This window comes from Bombus terrestris, chromosome 12 (assembly GCF_910591885.1).
Source record: "Bombus terrestris chromosome 12, iyBomTerr1.2, whole genome shotgun sequence".
In the NCBI taxonomy this organism is placed as follows: Eukaryota; Metazoa; Arthropoda; class Insecta; order Hymenoptera; family Apidae; genus Bombus; species Bombus terrestris.
This window is the reverse complement of record NC_063280.1, coordinates 10,696,996-10,720,052: the sequence shown is the minus strand read 5'-3', so window position 1 is coordinate 10,720,052 and position 23,057 is coordinate 10,696,996. Positions and strand designations below refer to the sequence as shown.

At 36.5% G+C, this 23,057-nt stretch overlaps 1 protein-coding gene across 2 annotated transcripts in view; it reads left to right on the top strand.

The window, feature by feature from the left end:
- Positions 1-23,057, top strand: part of LOC100651294 (HIV Tat-specific factor 1 homolog) — a 58,351-nt gene that overhangs the window by 33,460 nt on the left and 1,834 nt on the right. For both annotated transcript variants that reach the window (XM_048411157.1, XM_012314812.3), the window contains exons 4-5: positions 13,590-13,759; positions 20,542-20,728. In XM_048411157.1, coding sequence (XP_048267114.1) covers positions 13,590-13,759; positions 20,542-20,728 — 357 coding nt within the window. The remainder of the gene's footprint in view (positions 1-13,589; positions 13,760-20,541; positions 20,729-23,057) is intronic.

Genomic DNA, 23,057 nt, shown 5'->3' with positions numbered 1-23,057 from the left:
GACACAAGGGGGAATCTTGTTAACATTTTTCCTGTTTGCCATTTTTACAATTAGTTATTTATTGCGCTTGTGTCACGCCCTATCACCGCACGAATGAGGTTTATGATTAATAACCGAGTGGATCCAACTCGTTCTTATTAAATTGTAATTATGAGTGATCGATTCATCGAAGCTTTCGTACCTTACGAGATTGAAAGTCGAAGAACTTTGAAATTAAATTTCCTTGTCTTAATCATGATGTATTAACCTTAATAACATCTTATTTACAAATCCGAGCAAATCTAAAAGTGGCGATAAAAATTGTTATCGAATCTTCTTATTCGACAAATGCAGGAGATGAACGCGATAAGTTGCATTTTCTATATCTTGCAAATAATATTTTCTATAATACACAAAAATATATAACATTAATATTATAAAAATTATAAAATACAGTGCTTCTTATGATATTTAATAATTCCTAGATTTCATTATCCTAATTATGCTCGTAAGTACATGAATTCGTATAAATATCCGCACTCTACTAGTACCGAATGTTTCACCTAGAGTCTGTTATCATCGATTTTTCTACTTAACATCGATTCCCTCGTATTTGGATTTAGTATAGTTGCAGTGTGATTGGTCACAGTCCTCGACGTAATTGGTCATTATTAATACCGGGAATTTCTTGCAAGAAGTCCGTCCACTTTTGATACGAGCCTTCCTTTCCGTCAGTGAATGTGAACAAGGAATCAGTTGTATGTATAAATGCGTATAAATAATGTTAACATTTAAATATCGCAAGCGTGCTGACCATTACGCAATGTGTTTTAAACATGAGCCAAATGCCGTATCCTGATATCTGAGAATCGTATTATGTGCTAACCTTGATGGTAGTTAGGAGGAATGGTAATTAGTATGTAGTATGTAATTACATAATCAAATCCAACGCGTCTGATATTTTGACATGATTCGCTGTTCTCAGACATTGGATTCTTTCTTCATTTCGTACATTTTCTTTTCCATGGAATTTAGTTTATTGATTTCATGACAAATTTTGATACAGCCTAAGGAATAATCTTTTTATTGTTTAATTTTATCTTTTGTCTCTTTTTTATCTATTTTTTTTTTTTTTTTTTTTTTAGAGAGAGAGAATTATGAGAAGTATAAGATTAATTAACTCATGTTTTTCAACAGAGATAACATTAATAATTTAAGGATTAAAATTTGTATGGAAACAATGGTTGTGTGGAGCACGTGTTAATTAGAATGATGGGTAAGGAACGTGGTTAGATCATCGAAGTCATTGTGTCTTGATATTCGATCTGCTTTAAATAGTTCAAGGCTACCTATTAATAATAACTGCCATTCGCTTGAAATTAACGGTATCGAATGTTGCTTACGCAATGGCTTAATAAAAATTACTTCCCGGAAAATTCCTAACGATATTTCCTTGAACTACTTAATTCTCCTATAATAAGAAGTGTTTTTATGCTGTACCTTATTAAAAGATTGCTAAAAGCATGCGCTTCCTTACTTGATGCTGATCGAACGAAAATTTAACGTGTAGATGAAACGTTAAAAACGTGCAAAATACTATTTGATCGAAGTAAATTTGCATAATATAAATTTGTAATATCGCATTTAATTTATTTAGCGTTTAATATAATTATTTCTGAACTCCAAATTTATAAAAGTTTTCTTGTTACCTCGGAATAATACGATCAAGTTTTATATTACGAAGCGTAAAATCATATTCCTGCGTGTTATGCTTCTGAAAAGAACAGAATGTTTATTTTAAATGCCGCTGTCGCCCTTGTGTCATTTTTTCAACTTGAAAAAAGCATGGAAAAGATGAAAATTCCAAATTCCAAGCGAAAAGATCACTGATATCGGCTTGCAAGGGGACTAACGACGCATCGCACAGGACGATACGATAGCAACACGCTCGATAATACTCTAGCCAGTGTGTAAATCAAATTTTACCCTTACGGACAGTTCCATTGATAATCGCGTGCACGAAGGTCAGTCAACTCCATGTGGTAATAATTTACTTGGTCAGGAGACAAGCTAAAACTGTGCATACTTGTGCACACATAGTCACGGAAGATGGGAAACTTCAGCTAGCTGAATTTACACTGCTGCACCGCGCGACATGGCGAACACACAAGAGGAACAGAGAAGAATGCTTCACAGGTTTTGTTTGAAGTAGCCCGTAACCTACACGATTTTGCTATTTTCCTCCATATAAGAATCGAGACTCGCTACTTTCCTTCTACCGTTACTTCGTATTTTGTATTCTTCTTTACCGCTTCTCCTTCCTTTTCCGCTTTTGTTTACAGAAAGGATCGCAGCTGCGAACTATGGATTTCCGTCGTTTTTTCGATACACTGAAGCGCCCCGAAGTGCTGCAGCTCGATTTAGAGACGTTATTTATGGGTACGGTTTTCGGTAGCATTTCCACGAGGAACTTGTTCCATTCGTTGCTGAATAGGGTGATGTTTCTTAAAGCCGGCGATCCACCGAGGCTAACGCGACACGTTTATTTCGATGAAACTTTATAGATACGTGATGTAGCATTTTATAATCGTAGGAATATAATAGCCCAGCGATAGAGATGTTAGGCTAATTTCAGTAAAATTTATTTTAACATTATTCTACTATTTCTGTCTGCGGGTCAATGCCCGGCAGGAGGAGCGTTTCAATTGTGCCAAAAAGATAGTGTCGTTGATTGAAATCACTTACGTATACGTTTATAGTATAAAATACAAGGAAAGCGTAGTCTGCCAAGTCTTCCAGCGGAATGAATGCAATCTGCCATGATGTCTTCTCTTCCCTCCGTGATCAAATAATCTAATTTTTTGTAATGAAATACAATATACGATCGTATAGGCACAGTTTCGATCGATTAATGTTTGTGAAATGCCGTGCGTTTTCAGTATGTAGAAGGGATGTGTTAAAGAAATTGTTGCAGAAGATAACAGTAGAACAGAATATTATATGCAGGGAGAAACTAAACTAATTAGTGAAAAATACGGTGTATGGGAGCAGGCGTATACAAAATTTTGATTGGTTTTTAACATTAGGGTTTAACATCTGCAAGAGCTGCGTCCTTTTCGCACGAGAAAATGATGGTCACCTTGACGCGTCTAATCAGCGGCTGATCGATATAAGAACGTAAAAAGAGAATCAAAATATTTTATTAGATTTCTCCCATGAAGTTAAAAAATTTTCATGTGAAGTATTTTTCCATATTTTCAATAGTTAAAAAAATAATGGCGTGTATGCAAGTAAACCGGGCATTACTGCTGTTGTCAATGCCGTTTCAACTATTCACTGTTCACTCTGGAATATGAGAGCGCCCGTTTTTCCATGAATCGCCCGTTGTATTCGTTCAAAGTGAAACAGTGTAAATTCGCCTTAAGCCGATCCAAGCTTAACCGAACCAAACTGCGTAACGCTAAATTGCCACAGTTCTCGACATAGACCCTTTGTATTTGTTTCAAAAGGCAATATTTAACAGTTTAACACATAGCATTTCAGTTGCGAACAAGACCACCATCCGTGCTTCCAATTCCAACGAAATTTCTTTCCTAAAAATCAATAAGCGCAATATCTCAAAAACGATTTGAAATCGATCGTATACACGAAAGGTTAATGAATTCGTCTTCAGAAGCGATATCGAACGATCTGAAGAGAAATAAAACGAATTTGATTTACACACTGGAAATTTAGGATGTGCACGGCGTGCCGCAATCATCAGGTCCTCCGCAGATGGCTCAGTGTAGTAGAAACAACAAATTATGGAATTTCCCAACGGGTGGGTCATGTAAAATTCATATAAAATTGATCATAAAAAATTTGCTATCTGTTTTTTATCATCCGTATATTTATTAAATTTGCCTTTTTTAAATTAGGACTTTGGCGTTTACAGCATTAAGTATATTAATTATGTATTTATTGTTTATTCGTTTTTTGTTATTCGAATAAATTTTTATTGCTAATCGTAACAAGTTTATAAACTGGCAACTGACGAGCAGAAATTATAGCATGGCGTGTACTGAAAGGCTCCCGTGGTGGGCCTTGTGAAGTCTCCGAAAAATTATTCACGATGCAATCTCGTATTAGCCCGAGCCAAATGGGCCTTCCAGATACTTGAATTTCGCTTCGATGAAAAAGGTTCCATGTATTTGTATCGAATCGGTTTTTCAAATGGCCCGGCTAATTTAGCTCGCCAATAAGAAAGATTCCGTATAAACGCAACCTGCCGGTGGATCTCCGGCTTTAGAAACGTTCTGTATATCGTATTTTATGTTTTCAACGTTGTGGCCATATTTACTTCTTCGTGCATTGACGTTTATGGATTTTTATGTAAGTTGAGACTTCTTTGCGGTTTTATGACTTGCTCTTTAAATTTTGAAGTGTGGTTTTACGAATGCAGAATGAAATGGAACGTTAACGTAATCATAAAAGGACTAATAGAGATTCCATTATGATATTGGAATAAGAAGTGGTTATAAAAATTGAAGTAACACAGAAAACGATACTCTAATTGCTTTCAGCAGAATATAAAAATACGTAATAAAATTATTGATATTTCTTAAATGCACATATGTACCGAATAATTTAGCGTATTATCAACATATATCTTGCATAACTAGTTCTAGTTGCATAAACATTCACAGCCAAGACATTAAATAGTAATTTTAATTTTTGTTTTCTTGTTCTTTCCCAACCGAAAAAATTAAACGATACTTAAAATATAACTGTTCCTCTTATAAATTTCACTATTCCAATTTGAAGATATACGTTCAGATAGAACCAACATACAAGGAATAAAAGTTTATCAAACTCGACGGTATTAAAAGTTGGCGAACTATGTTATCTCGAAACTTCTTACACCTGTTTAGCATACCAAGAACTTGGTTCACACGCTCGTTGCAACTTATGTAGCTACTTCTTCTCCTAATTTTGTGCGCTAGGTTTGTCATCGCATCGCTGATCTTGGAAGTGCTATTAAGATGTGATTATTATCTTTGTGAACAGGGTAACGTGCAACCCCTTGAGTTACATGCTCTTCACGGCTTCTCAATTTTCGCTCATTACTTCTTTGCCATAATCGTGACTGTGTTATTGGCCCCGAACAACACGAGCAGCACAAGGATCGCGAGCTTCACGCGCACTATGCACCCCGTGGTACAGTTCATGAAACTGATATCGTAAGATCATAAATTCTTATACATTGCAAAAATTTTTCATTAAAACTGTACTGCTTACAGCGTCTCAGTAAAATTGTACGATATTAAGTTCCTGTCCGTCTTTGCTCAATCGCAGCCGGACTTTTATCGTACTCTTGGAAGGGACGAAAGTAGAAAACTTCGAGTTCTTGTCATATACTTCCTGAACTGCGTTCCTATAAAGATTTTTACGTCCTATAAAGAGTCAGAAATTATTCGCTTTAAACGTATCTTCAATATTTTCAAACATGCTTAATAATTCGAAACGTAACTTTACCTCTTACCGAGTTTATTTAGATTGATTTTATGATCTTATTATGTTTCTTATACCGACTATACACCGTGATGCATAGTGTTGCATACTTGCCAGACGAATGCATGTAATTCAATGCGAGCCAGCAATTGGTGTAATGTAAGTGCAGTATAACCGCGGGAAGTGCGCTGGGTGGTCTGATTATATGAGATCTAGGTCTAAGATCCGAGCATCAAGCGGCGAGTAAAGATTGCATGCCTGCTTGCTTACATCTAGCTGCGTCACGTGCGCAAAATTAGCTTTACACTCCTAACGCCTTTTAATTCTTCAAGTCGTTGGAAAGCGAGGACCTCTCGCTTAGAATCTTCCACGAAAATGAAACGTGAGGGCTTTGTATTCTTTCGGGTTACCTACTTGTTGACTTATCAGAAGATTAGGGTAGTTTGAATCAAAATAACGAAAGAACGAAGTTGACGAGTCTCGTGACTTGTACGAGACTTTTATTTATTATTCTGCGTTTTATTAATTGGAAAGCATTCCTTTTCGAATACCTAACATATGTATGAGGAACATACTAATTACATGTAGCATACTTTCTATTACTTTTTCCTCGAAAGTTAGTTGTAGTAATAGAAAAGTGGTGTATCTAGAAGATTCTCGTTCGTTGTTTTCTTGCCGTGACACGTTCTTTTCGCTTCGATCGAGCGTTTATTATTTATTTTTATCATTAGCAACGTCGACAACCGGTGTAGCTTTCGCGGAAATATCGCTGCTTTCAGCGACGATAGCTCAGTTTCGCTAAAATGTGTACAAAAACGGACCGACTCTTGGGTCTAGTACTGTATAGGTTTTCGATGTTTATGATAAGAAATAAAAATAGTATCGGAGGCCGATAGTCTGGCATCTACTGACCGATCGTTAATCTATAAACGTTGAGTTGTAATCTACGCTTGTATAATAACGATCAGCAGTCTGTTTCATCAATCCGCAAAAATGTTTTACAAACTTATTGCACAAGCAATGTGAAGTTTGTTTTATCGCAGATTTTCTATCGGTCTTTTGATACGTTTGCTTTTATAGATATTCTAAATACATGTATCAGTAACAATAGTTTAACAATTACATTATGTAATAACGTAATCGAAGATTTCTCCATTGCAAAAATTATCTTTATTCGTTTAGCTTGAGAGATACGCGTGTGTATCTATGTGCATATAATAAAATTAAAAAATCTTTTTTCGACAATTTTGAAGAGAGATATAACAATTTGTTTGGAAAATAGTAATGTTAAAAATATCGTAATCGATCATATTTGATATTGCTTTCTCTCGCGTTATAAATGATAAATTAACTTAATTAATTGAATACTTTGTGGACTTCGTATGAGATTGAATTTCATTTATTTTATTAAATTATTCGTTACTTCGCTCTTGTTAATTGATATTCTATTATACGATTTCAATAACTTAGATTTTCCTCATTTCCGTGCCATTTCGACAACACAAGTAGATGACAAAAAGGGAGACAAGTTCCTGTAGCTTGTGAAGCTTGTATTTATTGAATCTGACATCCACATTGAAATGTTTCAGATAGCTACTTCAAAGGGACATTGAAACGTTTGAAGTCTTCAATTCTTTTAAAATTTTGAAATATTTTATTTTTTAAAATTCACAGAACATTTTATTAAATTTATGTGAAACGGAAAATGTATCGAAATTTTAATAGCATTATTATTTAACGCTATTTAATTTTTTCTGCTGTGGCTAATTCACGATTCAACAACAGTAGCAGTTGAGCTCATCGAGTTAAGTGCGTATTCGATAAAGTTATTACACTGCTTCTTCTGTTATTAATAAAGTTATTTTACTAATATGTGATATTATTAGTAAACGTTTTTACGTTTTACTTTGCAGTGCTGTTATTGGCAATGACACAATTCCGATGCTAATTTGTAACTGATTCAAGCACGAATAAAATCTGTGTTGCTTGGTTTGTTAAAATCCGCACGTGACACTTCCGACGCTCCCTTTCTGGATATGACGATCTCAGGTCAATTTTTCTGCCCCTGTGAATTGTCGTGTTGTCGTCACTTGCGTAATTACAAAAGCTTCGCCGTTTGACTAGTGTCGTCACGACGACTCGAACAAAACTGTTGGCTCGAAAGACTGCCAATAAACTGCAAAATCGTGGAAAGTAACGAAACATCTGTTTAATACTTGTAGGGAAAACTCTTAAAAAGATGTCGTTGTTAAGTAGCTTTCTTTTCCTGTGATCAATAGCATCGACGAATAGTGCAATTATTGTCGATGATCTTACGTAAATTGTAATATTGTCATTTGTTAACTTTGTCTTACACGACAAATGAGTATGAAGTGTCTCGTTTACGATGTTCTATTCCTGTTCGTCATTAGCTAATGATGTTAGGGTGTTAAATTAACGCAACTGCTATTTATGTAGTTGCTTACGTGAGTTCTTTAAACTCATTCTTTATAATGTGGGAATTATTCGTAAGATTTAGTGTACTTGATTTTTGTTCTAATTTCAATTTTATTTCGTCAACTGTGACAGTAGTCACAACTGCTATTTATTTAGCTGCTTACGTGAGTTCTTTAAACTCATTCTTTATAATGTGGGAATTATTCGTAAGATTTAGTGTACTTGATTTTTGTTCTAATTTCAATTTCATTTCGTCAACTGTGACAGTAGTAATTAATATCGAAGCTAAATCTCTGATTCACGTTATTTTCTCTATATATCTTTGATTCATCTCGTTATTTTTAAACAGTTCAAGATAATCATTGGAGGAGACAGTGGATAATATAACGATATGTGAAATCGCAACCAAGAATCAAAAAAAGATATGCTTTGTCAGTATTATGTGAATCATCTCATATCTATATTTCTTACTACTCAGTTTTCTTACGTTTTCTTACGGGATAACAAATCTCTCACAGAAGTATTTATCATCTGACATGAATTCATTAGTGAGAAACAAAAAGCAAAGAAGTTGGAAGGTTTATAGAGAAAAATGAACGTCTCAGTCGAAAAGTTCCTCGTTCTTCGAAAAATACAACTAGAGCAAATATTTATTTCGCAAAAATATCACGGCAAAATTTCGCTTTCCGACGAGCGTAATTCTTCGGCAAATAATCAGCGATTTCATACGGTCATAAATCCGTAACAGAAGCGCCATAAATGCTCTCGCGTAAATTACGATTGTCCGTCTTCTTTTTCGGTGAGAAACGAAATCGCGTTGTATCATCCGGCATAGTTGAACGATGACGTAGCGATAACGCGTATAGAATTTCTGATGAAAGTATTGTTCAAAGAGATGGTGTTTGCGAGATATTGATTCGATGGCGGGCGCTAGCATTTTGCAAACAGCGCGGCTATACGTACACGCCAATCTTGCCCAGGCGTAAATTCGAACGCGTCGTCATTTGAATCTAAAATAACCTACGCTTGATCCGTGTTAAAATTCCTCTTTTTTTCGTAGCTTAACTCATGCACGTGAATTTACAGGCGAAAAGCTTAACTCGTGCGAAAAACTGAAAAATTTGCACGAAGATGAAATCATAGAATAATTAATTATTACGAGATAATAGAACAATTATTAAATAAGAACTGAAATTTGTTAGAATCGATCCTGTTATAACGTTCTACCGCATTCTAACACAGGATAAAATCGTTCTAAGAATCTGTCCATATTTCACATACTTTCGAGAGATAGTATATACGTTCGCCACTGCATTTACCGAATTAATATATTCGATAATATACGGATCAAATGATTCATGTTCATAGTCTTCGTTAGATACTAACCTTTAGTCTCAAATGGTCGATGCCTTAACTCACTCCTAAGTCACACCTATGCCCATGAACTCCCTGTTACTTTGACGTTGCTTCAGGGTCACTTTCGCGTGCGTTCCCCTTTTGGTCATGTCAACCCATTGGAACCCTAAAAATAGTACCGTAGGTGCCGCTTGAACGGCCGAACAAGCTACGGGAAGTGAAGAAGGGCGATAAAACTATGGCCATGTTTGTGGGTGTGCGACGATACGCGTATTGTGTCCGTTTAAGCGAGGCAAAAATGAAACCTCTTCTCGGTCGGTGGCGCAAATAGTTGTGGAAAATTTGTACAAATTTATTCGAATATTATGCGAAACTTTTTAAAATTTCGTTAGCACTGTAATAAAACGCGATTATGAAGTCTTTGAAATCAATGCTAGAATGCTCGTAAAAGTTAGGAAATATTTCGAGAGCCAAGCCGATCAATTTCATTTTTTATGAAACTCTCGATTTACATAATTATTATTTGACGTTTCAAGAAAGAGCGAAGAAAGAAGGACTTCGTCAAATTCCTTCTTTCCTTTTGACTGGTAGAAGTTATACCCTCGTAGAAGACTACGGCCATTGTACTGTCAATATGCACGATATATTTCACCATTTATCACGTTACTAACAGCCAATTAAATAGTCTGTTTTCAAACGTAGATCGGTCAGAAATCATTCGTAAGAAATTTTTATAATAAAATAAAATATTTTCAAATACTTTCGCGAGACACACACCGTAGGTGGAAATCAGAAACACGAACTCCTGGGAAGCAGACAATGAGCAACAGCAGGAGTATCTTACCAAGGACGCGTGGGTTCATTCAGCGAGAAGGGCTTCTGATTTTTGCCTGTCTACGCGGTCGTTGATATTATATTCCTTGCGGCTATACGTCATCGCGTGGGTGGAAGAACGGCGATAAAACGGTGGGTGGGTCAGGCTATAACGTTTTGCTCTTCCATCATCTTTTGATTCGATCTTTGTCGTTCGTGTCAGCCAAAGGATAGAGAAGCTTCTGGATTTCGTACGCGCCGATAAATCAGTCGTTTCGATCCTCTACGTCTTGTTCGCGCTGGCCTGAACCGACAGGTTGTAGCAGATACAAATTGCTTCGAGTCTTTTCCTGTTGGATTTTGAATGAACTTGTGTAGTATTTGCGGACGGTTTTTGGCGTGCTTCATGTTCGGATATGAATTCACAGGGATCAGAAATGTTGTTAGCTTCGTTCGATATGCTTGGAATTTGTTCGCTTAGGAATCCTCGCTTTGTTCTTCGTTTGCAGAATTTCCACTGGTTGATAATTTGGTTCGAGCTTTTCTGCCTATCTAGAGAAATAATTCAAATGTTTTAACGCTCGCTTTAGTGTATGAGCATCCTTAACTTCTCATCGTTGTTAGGAGAACTAAAATTATTTAATACGTTAAATATTCTTTTATGACTCATACGAGATTTTTATAAGAATTGCTTATTCTACGATAATTCTATTTTATTCATATTATATAATAAAATTAAGCGATTTCACGATGAGATGATTCACAAAAATTAATTTCTTTTACAAGTTGCAACGAGTTGGTTGAATTTTTCTGCTGCTGCTTTTAGCCGTAAATATCTTCTCTTATATTCTTTCGTAATTTTTTTCATATCCTGCCATTTCACAGCTATTAGTGTGGTTACGAGAAGCAATCTCCTACTCAAATGGCTTTCAATATCAGACTACGTCAGTTTATTGTTATTTTTCCGTCATGCACATTACAGCCTGGCAATATACGTCAATAGTATCAGTATGATTGTTCTCAGCCAGTTATCTACGTTGCATGATCGAATTCAATAAGCAGTCTGTTATTCAGTGGTATTACGTGAGCATGATTCGAAAGTGAATTCCTTACTTTATTTCCTGGACATTGAAGGTCGTTAGAAAATAAAAGTACTTCAAAGTCCACGAAAGAAGTAGACGTGATCGTGAAAAAATAAATTTTCCATATTTAACAAAGCAACTGCCTGATGTTTTCATTGATTCAAGATTAAACGTAGAACCTGTCGATTGCAAAAGAGGGATTTGTAAGCGCCACTTCGAAATTTTACGCAATTCGCTAACGAATAATTTGCCAGAGTACTTTTCTAGGTCATTGTTACCAAAGAGAGTCGTTTCGTTATCGCTGTTACGTCATCGTCCAAGTTGGCGCCGCTAAATCTACATATTTAGTCATTCAATGAAATTACTCGGATAGCGTGTCTGCGCGACTGTTATATACATCGCTGAGTTTTCGAAAGGTCAGGAAAACGGGGAAAAACGAGAAATTACGGAACGTTGCACTCGAAGATAATTGAAAAAGAATGGTGAAATAATCGTGCCGGAGATCAATTGAAATAGATACGACGTATGACGGAAGATTTTTTTAAACGCGTTAATTGGATCATAGCTATCTCTGACTCTGCATAAATTTGGCTTTCCTGTGACCGATCCTTATGAACGAACAAGTCTCGTACACGTTACGTTCCCGTTTATTAGCCAATGACGTTATCCGTTTCTTATTCGTGGCACGTCGTTCGTATAATTCGTTCCGCGATGAAGAGGCTCACCAAAAAACCATGGAAATCGTACACGTCGAGATTCCAAGAAACTGTACCTGCACAGCGGTCGCTTGTCAATTGTGAAAGTTCAGTTGTTTGTCGGTACACGTCGCAAGCACGCACGAGAATACGAGATGCGTTAGGATCTAGTCGTTTACGATCTTTCTGATTCAGGTTTCTATTTGACTGATTTACATTCTACGAAAATAAAATTACGTAGAATACACTTTTCACATTCTGTTTGTTTATTTGTTTGTATCTACAAAAGGCAAGTTATAAATTGTAGATAATTTATAAACCTCTACCTAAAGTGTACTCTCTATGCATTCGTTTCTTTGTTCCATATTTTGTCAGGCAGAAAACGACTCGATCAAAGTCTTGACGCGAGATAGCGAGGATGTACGGTGATCATCGAGCTACTTGATATCTCACCGAATAAAAATTGCACCGAATAAGCGGTTGATTTATCCGCGTTCACCTTTTTGTAACCACATCCAGCAGGTTAATACGATGATAAATTTAAAGAAAAACTCTACGTTCAAGATCTGATTCTGAAGGCTCGTTTCTTTACGAATGTTATTCGGAAAGGTTATGAAATCACGGTTAAAAGTATGAAACTCGAAAATACTACGAAGACTGGAACCGGCGCGCGTTTCAAAATAAATCTGACAGGCCCACCGGATCTGTCTGTTCCGCGATACGATGTTCGCTATTTCTAGTACCTATCTGGTATTTTTATACGATTTAAGCGACGACTGCTGCCTGTGGTAATATGCACTGATTCCATTTGAATTTATTACTAGTCAATTACGATAGCTACGATCTTTTTATTTCCGCGTTCCATATATTTTCAATGCGATTTGTCAGTGATTCGATATCTACGTTTGTCGAATGGATCAAGTTGAGTAATATATCCTTCTATCCTTCGATGATCGTATTATGTTACGAGCTAAATGGAAAGAATAATTTAAAGTAAAAATATATTTCGGTTTTTATCACGATTTAAAACTGAAAGCGTTTCAGTAATATGAAATATAGGTCGTGAATGATTAAATTAATGGCTTTTTTTGTCAATGTGTTTAAACGAGTCTCGCCGAATCTGTAGACTTTCTGTTTGCGTGGCCTGTTAAACAGTTGAGCGTCTGGTTTTTTGCATTGCACGTTAATTATCGATGGTACATGCCTTGCAAAAAGCATATTATTCCTCTCGGTACGTCGATTTCATAAATCATGGAACTCGTCTGGAAGTCAACGTCAATTTATTTATGAGTGAAGAGGACGGATTAATTGATATCGTAGAGTGCAAATTGACAGCAAAGTGGCCTAACAGATGTTTTTTCCCTTCTCGATTAACACTTTACGTAATATCTGTGTCCTTGTTTAAACGCTACTTGCACGCGTAGATTTTGTGAAAAATAAAAATTTCGAAATCGAGTAACTCATACGGATTCAACAAAATATAGAAATACGTAGATTTATAAAATGATATTAAATCCATTATTTTTAAAAGTAGAAAACATTATATTAGAGTGAGTTTCGATTAAACAGAAAGTACTTTTCTGCAGGATCTAAAAGTATGACAATTTTCTTTTCGCTTAATCTAGGACGAGAAGAAACTTCGTCGTTTTTATCAACCACGCTCTCTTCGCGATATTGTCTCTTGTATTTAATTAACCTTTCGTTTTTTCTTCAATCTTTTTTTTTATTTTTTGTTCAGGTCGAATCGGTGGATTTGGCGTTAAAGATCTTGGATAAGTCTCAAATCAGGGGTAAAACGTTGTCTGTTCAGAGGGCAAAGTTTCAAATGAAGGGAGACGCGTACGATCCAGCCTTGAAACCGAAACGGAAAAAAAAGGATAAGGAGCGACAGAAAAAGTTGCAAGATAAGTAAGTCACATACCGTAGATATTTCATTCTTTTTTAAGATGGATTTTTAATCATAAATTAGAACGAAGGTAAGGCCGTAACTGAATTACTTTGCTTTTCGTAATTTTATTATCATTTTTTATCGAGCGATAAGCAAATTGCCATGCAACGAAAGAAGAGAAGAAATTCGTTTAGCTTAAAATATTGAGAAAGGTATAATAAATTTTTCAATTTATTGCGAAGGAATATTGCAGTTGTAGCTTCTATCTTATTAAGGCGAATGAAAAAGGAAAGAAATTTATTTATTTTAAAATAATTTATTATAAATATATTATGAACGAGTTTCCAATACCGATATAGTATAGTATCGAATACGGCATAAATTTGGAGTTTAAATTCACATTTTCACGAGTGTTTCTTACCTCGATATTGCTTTTATCTTATAAGTCTATTTCTCTACTGCATCTAACTTTATTACGGTATTTTGTATTCTTCCTATAAAAACTTTAAACAAAGTACATTACGTGATTTTACGGTTCCAAGGGCACTGTGATTATAGAACCATCACTTCGGTTTTTTCACTGCCAGAAACCGTGAAGAATCCGCGATCAGAGTGAATTCTCGCAGAGTGAATTCATCGAGCAACTCCGTAAAATCACCTCTTAAACCATTTCGAGCGTTTCTTTCCATTCATGTTGGTTCATTCATCTTTCGGTGTTGGCAGCCGTCTAAGAATCTGTATCGTATGTTACCGTTCAATCTCCGTGCTATCGAGATACGTGTCATCTTCATGCTCGATTTACGTTAGTCTCTAGTTACCGTATACTTTGGCTAACGCAAATATTATTCTGCGCTCTTCGAGGTTTGATTTACTACCAAGTGTCAGTGTATTGACACTTCGATTGGACATCGTTTAACCTATTTTTCATTTTACGTATTCCTCCGTTTAGAAATAAAATAGATTAGTATTCTAAAATGCCTAAAATTTGAATACGTTACAGTAGAAAATTCGAAAAAGTAATTTAATATCGAACTGGTATAGAAATTGTATATCGACGAGTTGTAAAATTATTTAACTGCTATTTTTAGGTCAATTAGCTTCGGACGTTTAACTTGTATTTTTATTTTGTATCTTAGGCGCTAAATGCCACTTATGGCCTAATCTAACAAAGGTTAAAACGCTAAGAAAAATTATATTGCGTGACGAAAAATTCACAGAACTAATGTTTTTATTGTGATATTTTGTATTTAAGTATAGATATCTCTTCTCCTTTCAACATTTCTAAAAAAAGAACATATTCTTTCTATCCTCGTACTTCTCAAAATTGCGGCCCTCCGATCTCGTTCCATCTAGTTGCATCTGACCCAGCTACAGAAATAGAAGTGTAACAAATTGTCCAAAACGAATCAAATCATTTCGCTGTTTCATTTTTCTCTTCGTTACGAAATGGAATGTGTTCGCCAGTGGCCATCGTTGAAACTCGGTTGTCTTGGCACGAACCGGATGCCACGAGGGTCCAAGTTGCTCGAGATGCCGCCAGACTGCTTGGCGTTGGCGGATTCCGGTAAAAGCAGCTGCACGAGTCGATTACTCACGCCGTGCCTGAACGTTACGGGCCGCGTGTATAACGCGCTTCGCGCCGCATCACACACCGCTGTACTTTCTTACACGCGTCTACTTTCCTTTCTCAACTGCGAGCAAAAAGGCGCGGCTCTCTTCTCATCTCACGGACCAGACATATGCGTTGCTGCATCGCGATGCACCGTATACCTTTCCTTTGTCTTTTTCTTCTCGGCGATCGACGAGCATCTTCCGGATGTTCGAGAGGCAAATGAATCTACTTGCCGAGTTTCTTACAAGATCTCGCCTTTTGCAATTTTTGGCAATTTTTCAGGCGCTGTAGAATTCTCTTGGGAAACGAACACAGCGATTCGTATTTGGTTCAGATTTGGTAGCTTGGAATGTTGTCGCCTCGAAAGCTTCGTCGTTAGAAGAGTCGTTAGAAGTCGAAAGAGGAGCGTAATATAATGCGCATCACACAACACAGGTTTCATTTTTGGAATTTATCGCGGAAGAAGCGGGGAACAGTTTTGATGTTTGCGTTTAGAAAATATAAGAGCGTCTTGATTTATCGCCGGTAGGGGGAAAAATGGCATAACGTGCAAATTTTGCTTCCACCCTAAATTTTAATAAAGATCGCGCGTTTCTATTTCACGGAGTGAGATTACATCGCATTCAAACGCAATTTTTACCAGCTTTCTCTCAAGTGTGCCGTGCTTTCCTAATACACGCAGCACTTTGATAAACACGTTGGCGAAATATTCTTTTGAAAAGGAAACTTCTTACAAATTTTCCACGGCTTTTGCTCGTGTGTTGCATATAATGTTTCAATTACGTTAAAAAAGTTGTTTTAATTGGTTATATGAATACATGGAATACAATTTTTTAGTCGAGGAAAATTTTTATAAATTTTTATAGCGTTTCCCTCTCTTAATTGAAGTAGGTATTTCATGACAAACTTAATAAACTGAAACAACACAGAAGATAAAGGAGGAGAGAACTTTCAACAAGATGATTCATCACTTTGCAGAGAAAATGGTTTCAACTGTTACCGAGCAACGATTCGATTAGTTTATTTCGGTGTAAATCCATCGAGTTGCACGTCCACGTTATGTTACATTTCCTGTTTCAAGAAATACTTCAAGAACCTATCTGTGGAACACGCAGAGAAACGCTAGGATCGCTCTGTTTATCTCGGCACGATATTTTCTTCGGGTCTACGTACGTCTTCGTTAAGGTTTCTCATTCTCTGTTTTATTACTTTTGAATTTCACCATGTTCTAGAAGCCGTGCAAGAAGAATATTCTAACGTAAGCATTTCAAGTTCTGCGACGATGAAAGCTAATATTTTTTAAAAGCGTTTCTCCGAAGCGGAATATTTTATTTTCGGTAGAGCCGTAAAAAGTGCGAGCGAAAGATAAACGGAGGATGGCAAAAGGAACGAGTAAAAAAGATCGTTAATTAAATATCGAAACTGTTCTTTGGAATTTTAATGAAAATGAGGTACTGTGCGTTGCTGGAAAGATGACAAAATGAATTAGAGTGGTAGGGGCAAGGCAGGCGTTGCTTTGTATCGTTCGCCGTCACGCGTTGCTGTGTTATTTTGTTCGTATAACTGACATTTTCGACCAATACGCGCGCTTATCCTTACGATCGTGTTGAGTCTATACGAAATAACTAATCAGACCCGCATTCCTTACGCTAGTCATTCTCCCAATATTTGTGCCGAGCTTGGCAAGTAAGATCTAATTTTGCTCGAAACACGTTCTTTTTCTTGTTCGTCCTTTTCTTTTTTGCATTCCTTCCGACTTGGTTTCTACGGATATACCGTGAATCATGGACTTACTTTTTGGTTACAAAACGAGGTCTATGTTTGATCGGAATATTCCTTCTCTGCCTCTCCGTGTCCCTTTATTTTCTGCAACTGCAAGGAAGCTTATATTCAAATTATTTCCGCTATCGCAAGTCGTATTAAAAAAATTGTTTATTCGTTGCTGTCGTTTAAACATAAACTTTATTCGTAAAAACTTCCTTTATCCATTTCTTTTCGATATTTTTGCTATCGCATGGAAGGCAAGTCGTAAAATGAATCCTCGTCTGTCAATTAATCGTTGCTCTCACCGTTCACAGTTCCCTATTGCCGTTTCAAGTCGAACAGCTTCGAGTCGATCGGTTTGGTGACCAAGACAAGACGTATCGACTCTGAAATCCTCGAGTACACCTGGAACAGGGTCCTTATCTGCACGCGGTATCCGTAATCATCGGTTAGTCGAGCGACTGCTGTCTTCATCGGTGCGCACGGATATCTGCCTAAGGACGAGAGCAAGAGAGTTCGATGGCCTGAACTTCGTGAAAACCAGTTATTTGCGAACGAACCAGGCCCTCCTCGACTGTTCTTTGCCGGAAGTCGCGGCTCTAACGGTCTTTTCGCGTTCGCAAATCGACTGAATATCTCGTTTTCCTATCCCTACGATTTTCTCTTTTAGTCTGGATGTCGATCGGCCTGTTCGATTGCATAACGATTCCCACGTTTTCAATCGCGCGTACACGCCCTTATATATTCGCTCTTAGTATTGAAAATTTCCTGACTCAGCAAAACGACCAAAAGAGACGCGAGGAAATAACTATCGCGTATAGCGAGAGTCGTTAGACTAATACCATAAATCTGTTGGAAGAACGTCCATCTAGAAGTAAAGATTTATTACGCATACGTAGTAAGCGCATAGTGTGCAGCGTTTAACGCGTGTCCATTTATCAATACGTATAATTTTATGCGGCCCGGCATTGCCATGTTTAATAAGCTGATCGTATGGTATAACCTCGACAAACCTTGCACAGTGACACTTGGTTAATTTATCTTCTCAATCAGCTTGCGAATTTTATCGAGCGCAGCGATGTATAGCGGCAGATCTGCTCTATCGACTACCGATTTCACACTTGCTTAATCATGGCATAAATATTAATGATGCGTCGATCAGACGAGAGCTCTAATCGACAATCATAACGCGCCACCTTAATTAATATTATCTGATTTAAGCTAATCTCCGATTAGCTTAATTGATTCCCGGGGGTGGAGATTAAGTCCGTATGTAATTGTATCCAAGGGTGTCATAAGTCATAATTTCCTGACCAGGTAATATAGCGTACGTATAGTAATAATATATAATACGCGCGTATAGTGATTCGCAGTTGTACGCAATTGTCGATTAATTTAGCGTGGTATAACGCTGAAACGTTTATAAATCGTATATCATCGTGTCATCGATTCTATCGACGATTTAATTTGATAATTGGTAGTTAAGATTACGAATAGTTGGAACGTTTAAAATGTTTTCCAAAAGTCTACATTTCTTAGCTCCGTTGGAATGTTGAGAATTCGCCGAAAATATGATCAAGATTTGTAATAGTATTGTAAAGTACGTGGCATTCCTAGAATTTCCAGAGTGCTTTCCAACTATTCGATAACGTTGCAAAGCTCTCTGGGGTGAAATCGACGCTTTCAACAATGTTACAAACGCTTTCTTAGTGCTGACAGAATTGCCCGCCACTTTTTATGTCAAGCAAAATGTTGCAAAATCGTGTGTAATATTTTTAAATCTGATACTTTTACAAGCAGGAACATCGTAAGTGAAAGTTGTAAGATATTTTTGGAAATCTCAACTCGATCGAATCTGAAAATTTGTATCAGTTGATACAAATTATATCGTTAAATCGTAATAGCGCTATATTATTTAGTCTCATTCTTTGCTATTGTATACTGTACTGTTGTAACCATATCTCGATGTAACTGCAAGTAAATATTTTAATTCATTTGTTATTGCTGAAACGATCAACAGTAGATGGTTGTTTATTCGAAGGGCAAAAACAGTTCGTATAATAGTTCTCCGATTCTCTCGGCTATATATGACTTTCCGTTCATACAGTAGGAATTCACGTTCGGATAAATGGATTAAATCGACAGTTCATTTACTCAGGAATTAATTAAAATTTCGTTCGAATAAATGGAGTTGGGATAAACGAAGTTGCACAGCGCTTGAAATACGATAAAAACCTATGAATATCCGATGGACGTGAATTTAGAATTTATAAATAGCCGACGGCAACATGTCGAGAGCTGAATTGTGTTTTCTTCTACTAAAAAAGGTTAAACGCTCCAGTTGGAATGCAGTGGCGAACAAATGTGTTAACACTTGCCATAATCTTAGAACTCGTTGGGAGTCTGCCACACACGATGGCCGCAAAATGTTACGGCTCATTAGTTTGGCTAACCGAACCTTGTAGAGTTGCGAGAGGATAAAGCGAGATCTATACGGATGATATAAACATAAAAACGAACAAACAAAAAAAAAAAAAAAAAAAGAAAAAGAAATAGCGGAATCATCGTCTTGTTCATCGTTTTTCACTTGTTCATCTGTGTCTACATAAAAATAACTTCAAGATACTTATAATTAGAAGAAAAATCGACGCGTTAAAGAACTGTGTAAAATTTGAGAAAAATATTGTACCTGCTTGCGATCTTCGAATACTATTTAAATTTTAACACGTACAAGATACGCGTATCGATAGATATATCGATACTAAAGCCCGGGAAAAATCAGAAATTACGCGATCATTTTGATCTTTACGATCCATTGTTTCTGACATTTTTCAGAATAAACGTTGACAGCGCAAACAACACAAACAACGCTACAAGTATGTACACATCATGATACAGTCACGTCACGTGTGTAATTTAAGTAAACGGTCTTCCATCGGCTGATGCATCTAAGATTCTTGTGCTCTATGCATAAAATGAAACGACTCGAACGATGTCTATACGTAGTATGGAATTACTGCGGCTTCATTGCAGTGTCTAGTTCACGCCTTGCAAATTACAAAAGGCTATACGTACTACCCACTTTTACAACACACCGTGTAATATTCTCTGTATATAATTGCGATTATCTCGTTAAAGCTTATGCAAACGCGTTTCTCGCTTTAAATTTCATATCTTTATTTTAAATGCAAATTCAGCTTTTCACGTTGTCCCATGAAATCTTTTAATCGATTCTATAGTTGGAATACGTATAATTACACAAGAAGAGTACCTTTTGAATGAAAGTAACAGATATAGTTTGAAAGAAAACATAATTAGATCATTAAATTTGACAAAAATTGTAGTACAGCGGATGGATAAAAGCTTCCAATTGTTGTATAAATCGTTGTAAAATGCTTCGTCAATGATATTAATCTTTTGTCCTAGATTGTTTGATTGGAGACCTGAACGTGTGTTGGGAGAACCGCTGAAGCACGAAAGGGTGGTAGTTATAAAAAACTTGTTTTCTCCAGAAGACTTTGATCAAGAAGTCTCGTTACTGCTGGAGTATCAACAGGATATTAGGTCCGAATGCCTAAAATGCGGCGATGTCAGAAAAGTTGTCATTTACGATGTAAGTAATCTCGTATTTTCTTTTGTATTAACAAATCCGAGTCAAAGAGAATATTAACGAAAAAATAAAAATATACACGTTCGATTTAATTTCTTATTAACATATCATTCATTTTTATCATAAATCCTATCGTAACAATAGCTTTCGAGGTATTATACATTTAGAACAATTATTTTAAACAAAGTACTTGTTAAACGAGCTACAATGCAGGCTGATTATCTACTTTAAAATACGTAATGTAACAGGCATATAATTAGCTTAACCGCTTAACAATTAAAGTAGATACAATGAAGTAATTAGGAACATTTTGAAACAGAATTTCTTTCCCAAATCTAATCATTTGTTCAACCAAATTTTACCATAGTAGATAAAATATCAAGTGTTATATTGTCACTCATAAATTATAAATAGAGGAAAGAATGAAAAATGAACGTTGTATTAAGATTTCTGTATAATACCAATTACAAATTCTCAGAATTTTAAAACAGAATTTCTTGCGCAAATCTAATCATTTGTTGAACCAAATTTTACCATAGTAGATAAAATATCAAGTGTTATATTGTCACTTATAAATTATAAATAGAGCAAAGAACGAAAAATGAACGTTGTATTAAAATTTCTGTATAATACCAATCAGAGATTCTCAGAAAATTTTTATTAGCCCGAATGTTACGCATAGTCTTGTTATAACGATGCTTTATAAATTCATAGATTATACAACAGATATAATGTCCAATATGAAATCTAGGTCAATTAGTACCGCATTCTGTATCGTGTAGATCATCACTGACTCGTCGATAAGCTTTCCATTCTGGCCCTCTAATCTCACGGTTATTAAGAGTAACATACACGCAACATTTATATTTCATAAATATTTCATCAAGTATAGAATATTACGTACGTAGCTTCTACGAAATAACGAGATTCTAAATTAAACGAACGAGTAATATCGACTAGTCATCGACATTGAGAACGGAGCAGTTACGGACAACCGGAAAAATTGATCTCGGCGATGCACAGATAGAGAACAATGAGTCAAGACAAGGTATTTAGAAGATGCACCAGAAAGATGGGGATAACAAAGAAGTTGCTGCTCCGTGGCCGACGCAAATAAACCTTCGAAAAGGGATGACCTAACCCCATAAATTCGCAACGAGACACTCCCAGTCGGCGCGTCTCAACCGTGAATCCATTCAATGTCAAAGTGAATTCCATCGTCTGCCATAGGACCGGTTACACCGTACCAAACGTCGCGTCGGAGCGTGCGAGAAACGCGTGTTCGAGATCAAAAGCGGCGCGTGAAAGGAAATTTCGTGGCAGCCAATTTAGCCGTGATCGTCGCTCCCTGTATTTTCCAGGCTGCTTTCGAACCGCGTGTAACACGGTAAAAAGTTGCTCGATGAAAAAACGAAAGATACGAGAAAAAAGAACGAGTCGATCCTTGAGACCGAATTTATGAACAGACGATGCATTTTATGGCGTTCACCGACTTCACGTCGATTCGGGCAATATCGTTTCAGCGTAATTTCCGGTTGGCCCTTTTTTTTTTTTTTTTGTCAACGCGGTCGTCTTTGCTCCGTGCTTCCTTTTTCTTGCTCTTTTCCCCCATTTTTTCATCCCGGTGTGGAAAACGTGTGACTGGTCGTGCATTTCTGGAAAAAGCTTTTTAGACCATCCTTTTTTGTCTTTTCTTCTTTTATTTTTTCTTTTCTTTTTAGCGACTTCTGCGCGATCGAACGATTTATTCTAAATTTATACTTTGTAAAATATATAAAGTAATTATCGAGCGTATGCACGTGCAATTTTTCAACTACAAATCCGAACGTACGTATGTTTATCGTGTATCTGTAACGAAGGCTAATGGATAAAACGAAGAGTGTGCCGATTGATCTAACGAGGTACAACGTAAGAAAAGAACAAAGAATCTCATGTCGCGCATGGGGTCAGACAGTAAAATTAATGTTCAAACCGAAGGCTCATAAATTGTGGTTTAAGTCCGAGACGAGAAAAGTATTGTGAGGGACTGTGGGCGACGCGAGGCCAACCTCAAGTCGTAAAAGGGGAAGACAGGGATTCATCTTGGTACAAAAGCGAGTGTGATGCGAATGGAAAGACGATGAGCGTATATCTTGGTTTAACTAACTAGGCCATTGTTTAATTATAGCGTACATTTTGTCGATTTGAGTTAAGTTCCAACAGTGAAACGAGAAAATTGAAGTAAACCAACAAAATTCTACGACCACGAACGTAACAAAATTCTGTTAGAACGAAGCGTATGAAAGATAAAATTTCGAAAAAGAAAAGAACGATATAACGATCGTTGGTTTCT